Source organism: Cibotium barometz, chromosome 22 (assembly GCF_041138505.1).
Source record: "Cibotium barometz isolate CiBa-2024 chromosome 22, ASM4113850v1, whole genome shotgun sequence".
Lineage (NCBI taxonomy): Eukaryota > Viridiplantae > Streptophyta > Polypodiopsida > Cyatheales > Cibotiaceae > Cibotium > Cibotium barometz.
Window position 1 is genome coordinate 8,366,083 of NC_141067.1, and position 5,316 is coordinate 8,371,398.

The 5,316-nt window shown below is 41.8% G+C and overlaps 1 protein-coding gene across 1 annotated transcript; it reads left to right on the plus strand.

Annotated features, from left to right (window-relative positions):
• Positions 1 to 632: 632 nt before the first annotated feature.
• Positions 633 to 5,009, plus strand: LOC147626226 (uncharacterized). The gene is made up of 6 exons (XM_086816365.1): positions 633 to 1,317; positions 1,887 to 2,539; positions 2,719 to 2,905; positions 3,085 to 3,149; positions 3,267 to 3,477; positions 4,067 to 5,009. The coding sequence occupies exons 1-6, from the start codon at positions 1,174 to 1,176 to the stop codon at positions 4,427 to 4,429; spliced, it is 1,623 nt and encodes a 540-aa protein (XP_086672491.1). The 5' UTR covers positions 633 to 1,173; the 3' UTR covers positions 4,430 to 5,009.
• Positions 5,010 to 5,316: the final 307 nt, after the last annotated feature.

Sequence of the window (5,316 nt, forward strand, 5' to 3'; positions counted from 1 at the left end):
ATTTCTCACTTTCTCCTTGATGCTAGGCTGTAATTTCTAGAATTTGTTATCCTCATGCTCTTAAAAAATTCTCTTGAATACATCCCTTGGCATTTTTATAAAGTCACCTGCTCTTGAATATATCCCTTGGCAGTTTTGTTTGTAACCATGTAATTCTGGGCTTTTCAAAAAAATAAAAATAAAGTCACCTTCTCTTCTCTTGCTTACAAGAGTTTCTAGGATGCTTTTTTTAAATTTTTTTGTTTTTGTTTTTCGAGCCGTCTCTGAGACCTTTTTTTAAATCCACCATGTTGTGTGAATACATCCAAGATTCTCTTCCTTGCAAAATTTTCTAAAATGCATGTCTTGGCATTTATATAAATGTCACCTTCTAAGGCTTCTATACAAGATTTTCTAGACTGCTTTTTTTAGCATCCACAAAAAATCTTGAATTATTATTTTTATAAAAAATTATAACACGCCAAGCCCACTTTCTTGGGTCTTGAAAAGAAGGGCAGTTTGGAAGATTCTCTTTGAAGATTACGAGCTTTCGAAAGTCGCATGTGTGTGCTCTATACACATACACACACACACACACACACACACACACAGGGGGTTGCCTGCAAATATGCAATTCTATGGTGTATCCCCTTGATCTACACACATACACAGGTTGCCTGCAAATTTGAAATTCTATGGTGTATTCCCTTGATCAACCCACCCCCCACCACACACACACACACACACACACACACACACACACACAGGGGGTTGCCTGCAAATTTGCAATTCTATGGTGTATTCTCTTGATCCACACACACACACACACACACAGAGTTTGCCTGCAAATTTGCAATTCTATGGTGTATTCCCTTGATCAACCCACCCCCCACCACACACACACACCTACACACACACAGAGGTTGCCTGCAAATTTGCAATTCTATGGTGTATTCCCTTGATCCACACACACACACACACACACACACACACACACACACACACACACACACACACACACACAGGGGCCTGCAAATTTGCAATTTTATGGTGTCCTCCCTTGATCCCTACACATTGCTTAACTAGCTTTTAGGCACCATTAGAAGCTTAACTTCCTACTTAGGATTTCTTCTTGTAATTAAACTCCTCACCTTCCTTCCATTATCATTAATCATCATCTAGCAATTGGCTTACATGATTCCTTCTAGAACTTTCCACCAACAAGCAATGGAAGCCAAAGCGAGTCAGGGTGCTTTCTTGAGGCCAGCTGCTTTAGTTGCTTTTCTCATGCTCTCTTTCTTGGCTGCCACAGGTTTCCTGGCCTCTAGTCTACACAAGGTTGGGCAATACATCTTTTTCCACAATTGCTGCTGCTTATTATTAACACAGTTAATCTACTTGTGTTTCCTCAAAGCTTTTTTCTTTGTTCGATTTTGGGATCCTTTCTATTGAAACTAGACCAATCCCTTTTCATTAGCTGATTAGTCTAACTAATAGACTAATCAGGCCTTTTAATCAGACTAATCAGCTTGGTCCACCTCATCAAAGTATACCTTCAATTGTGCAGTAGAATCAAAATTATATTTAGGAAATCATGTTTCCTCAATAAATGCTAATCTAATTGGAGTAAAGCATTGAGAGCTTAAGTATTAATCAGAGAAAAAGTTTAACTTGAGGTGCATCTAGCTACTTGTAATTTAATTTGATTTTATTGGAGGAAAGCATGGGAATTTTGTTGTTGCTAGCTACTCATCAAAGGAAGAATTCTGTAAATTAAGAAATCCTGAAGGGAGCTGGAAAGCCAAAATCACTCTGTTTTCCAATGCAGTCCCTTCGCAAGATGATTTTTGTATTATGAAAACTGCTGTCTTGTAATGCCATCTCATTTGCAATGTTAATTGATGCAGTTTGATTTGGTTTTGGGGTACAAGACCCACAACTCGAGCTCAAATGAGTGGCCGGGGTCCGGATTCTGGCGGAGGCTCTCTGCAGAGCCGCGCCTGCCGTACAACACGTGCTCCTTCTCTGGCTGCCCAAACAATGATGGTCATAACCAATCACAATTCAAACACCCATTCAATGGAGATGAAGCTTGCCCATTCTACTTCAGGTACATCCATGAAGATCTAGCACCATGGGCCAGCCATCATTATGATAATCAGAGTCATAATGACACTAATGATCCTCATAATGGTGATATTAATGATCATCCCGATGATGTCAATGATGATAACAAGATCATTGGGGTTTCAAGGGAGATGTTGGACAGTGCGAGACCATTGGCGTCCTTCCGCATTGTCATCAAGAGTGGCAGACTCCATGTGGATGCATACCAGTCTTGTTTCCAAACCCGGGCTGTTTTCACCATATGGGGCCTCCTCCAATTGCTCAAGCTCTACCCTGGGCTTGTCCCTGACGTGGACATGCTCTTTGGATGTGGAGACACCTCAAGGGTATCAAAAAGTATCTACAAACAGAGGCCACCACCGCCTATTTTTCGCTACTGCAGCACCGCCAACGATTTTGACATCCCTTTTCCAGACTGGTCATTTTGGGGCTGGTGAGCAAAATCTGTGTGTATGTTTGGCTAAAAGCTACCATTCTCATAACCCCATTGCAGGAAAATGCCATGAACAAGAGTGCATAGTATCAGGCAGCGGGTGGGCTTACTTTGTGTGCATTTGTGTGTATGTGCATTGGGGGGTGTAGCTTGTTCTGATGTGGGTGAAGCTTTTGCAGGCCAGAAGTGGATTTGGGGTCTTGGGACAAGGAGCTTTCCGGAATTTTGAAAGGGGAGAATGAGCTTCTATGGGAGCAAAGGCACCCCACTGCATTCTGGAAAGGGAACACCGACACAGGCGGCAAGCTACGAAAAGATCTCCAGGGCTGCAATGGTGCTCACTATGGTGGTGAGATCATCCATCAAGTATGTTTAGAACCTGATGTGTAATTACTCACAATCATGTAATAATCCTTCAATCTGAGTACATTAATATGTGATGAACACATATACTTTTTCTGGGTGATCATGTTGTAATGCCAAGGCCGTAGCGCAGGCTGGCATGGTTTTAATCTGGTTCTATGCATGTTTTGTTTATATGCTAGAACTGGTATGAGGCTTCCAGAGCTCATTACAAGAACTCAAGGCTAGCTCAACAATGCAAGAACAGGTACCAATTGAGACCATGATGCAGAGGTTACTGTTAATCTCCTTAATTAAGCAATCAAGAGCTTTCAATAACCTTGTGTTAGTCCAAATATGCTTACATTATCTTTGGGCTTGGCAGATTCAAGATCTATGTAGAAGGGTGGGGATGGTCTGTGAGCCTCAAGTACATCCTGGCATGCGACTCGCCTGTTCTTCTTGTCAACCCCATGTTTCATGATTTCTTTTCAAGAGGCCTTATGCCTATGAAGCATTTTTGGCCCATCGGACGGGACAAGCTCTGCAATTCAATCAAGTTTGGTGTTGAATGGGGGAACAACAACACAATCGAGGTAATTGTTGCCTTCTTGACTGCCTCCAAAGGACCCCCTCATCAGCTTAATAACTCTTTACTTGTTCTTCTAAAGACCCAATTAGCTGTGTGTTAAGGATCCATCAGCCCAACTTTTAAAGACCCATCAGCTCAATGGCCCAAGGCAAGGCAAGCTAGCCTATACTAGGGTCTTTGCAGACAAGGTCTCCACCCATTAAAAGGGGAGATCTCATCTGCCGGTTCCTTGTGGGCAGGGATCCCCACCCACCCCTTTGAGGCAGAGGATATGTCTGTAAGGATCCTTATTCTTCGATTTTCAAAGGACCATTAGCCCAATGTAGTGCACTTGCTTGCTTGAACATTGACTTCCAAAGACCCCATCAGCTCAATGGCCCATCAGGCAAGCTGGTTTGACTTGAAGCATGCTTACAACTCCTCCTAGACAAATCTTCATGTTTGGTTCAATATCCATGGTGCCAGTACATTGAGATGTATGCATGTTCCCACAAAAAACAAGAACTGTTTACCCTTCTGGTTTTCATGGTTTTGAATTGGGTGTACATGTTCTCGTATGATGATGATGATGGTGGTGATGGTGAATATCGCAGGCAGAGGCGCTGGGGAGAGCGGGGCGCCAATTCATCACGAAGGAGGTGAGTATGAAGCATGTGTATGACTACATGCTGCATGCATTGCATGAGTATGCAAGGCTATTGCAATTTGTACCCACACCAGGAGACATGATGACCGAGGTGTGCTCGGAGGCATTCTTGTGCCAAGCACCAGAAAAGGAGAAACCCCTCTATGAAGAGTCCATGGTGAGGCAGCCAAGTGGAAGCCCACCATGCTTTTTGCCCCCGAGAGATGAGAAGCTCATAGAGGAGAGGCTGCAGCAAAGCCTGAACATCACAAGCCTCATCCAACAGGCTGAAAAGAATGGAGATTGGAGTGCTCTCAAAGGCATTGATTGAGCTATTATGGTCAAGGGTAACTGATAACCAGGGTTAGTTCTTCTTGAAGTTGACCAGGGTTTGCTATTGTCCCTGAAAGCATGCAAAAGGAGATCCTATACTACATGGTATCTCTGTCATGGGCTAAGGCAACAATAACACCATTAAGGCAACCAATAATAATTGCTAATGACAACTACTAATCAACAACTTGTCACACTAGCAACAAGCTACCAACCATCTTGGCAGTAACCATAAAAGATATTGGAAGAGTGCAATTATAGGTGCCTCTCTGTGAGTGATGGAGGAGCAATTGATGGAAGAATATAGAAGATTGATGTTGTTGCATGCCAATGGTACTATGGATGCAAAGAGTAAGCTTTGGCAAAAGCATTAAGCAGATAAATATGGTCTAAGTAATGGATGGGGAAAAAGATGTCAACACAGAAAGCCCAAAGATGGTGATTTGATTCTGATTAAAGGTCTACATAAACCAAAGACAGGTTTTCAATGCATGAATATCAAAACCCACTTGACATAACAGGAGGTGATTTTTGGCTTGGAGCTTCATTAAAATGGTTATTTATAATGTTAGTCACTATGTTACTAGAGTATGCTTAATGATGTGCCTCGGTCATATTTGTGGAAACATTACCAATTTGACCCTATATTATGGTGAAATTCCCAATTTGACCATAGTATTTTCAAAATTTTCCAATTTGACCTTAGTATTTTCAAAATTCTCAATTTAACCCTAGTATTTTCAAAATTCTCATTTTGACCCTACCAAATTACCAAATTGACCTTAAATTTGATGAAAATTCTCGTATTGACCCTCGTATTTCTACCATTTCTAATTTGGTCATATTGCTCATCGAAATTATCATTTTGATCCTAAAATTTGTTAT

Excerpts from the sequence above, each read along its gene's own strand:
- LOC147626226 (XM_086816365.1), top strand. The coding sequence starts at position 1,174 with ATGATTCCTTCTAGAACTTTCCACCAACAAGCAATGGAAGCCAAAGCG. Across the intron at positions 2,540-2,718 it reads GACTGGTCATTTTGGGGCTG|GCCAGAAGTGGATTTGGGGT; the intron begins GTGAGCAAAATC and ends AAGCTTTTGCAG. Across the intron at positions 2,906-3,084 it reads GTGGTGAGATCATCCATCAA|AACTGGTATGAGGCTTCCAG; the intron begins GTATGTTTAGAA and ends TTTATATGCTAG.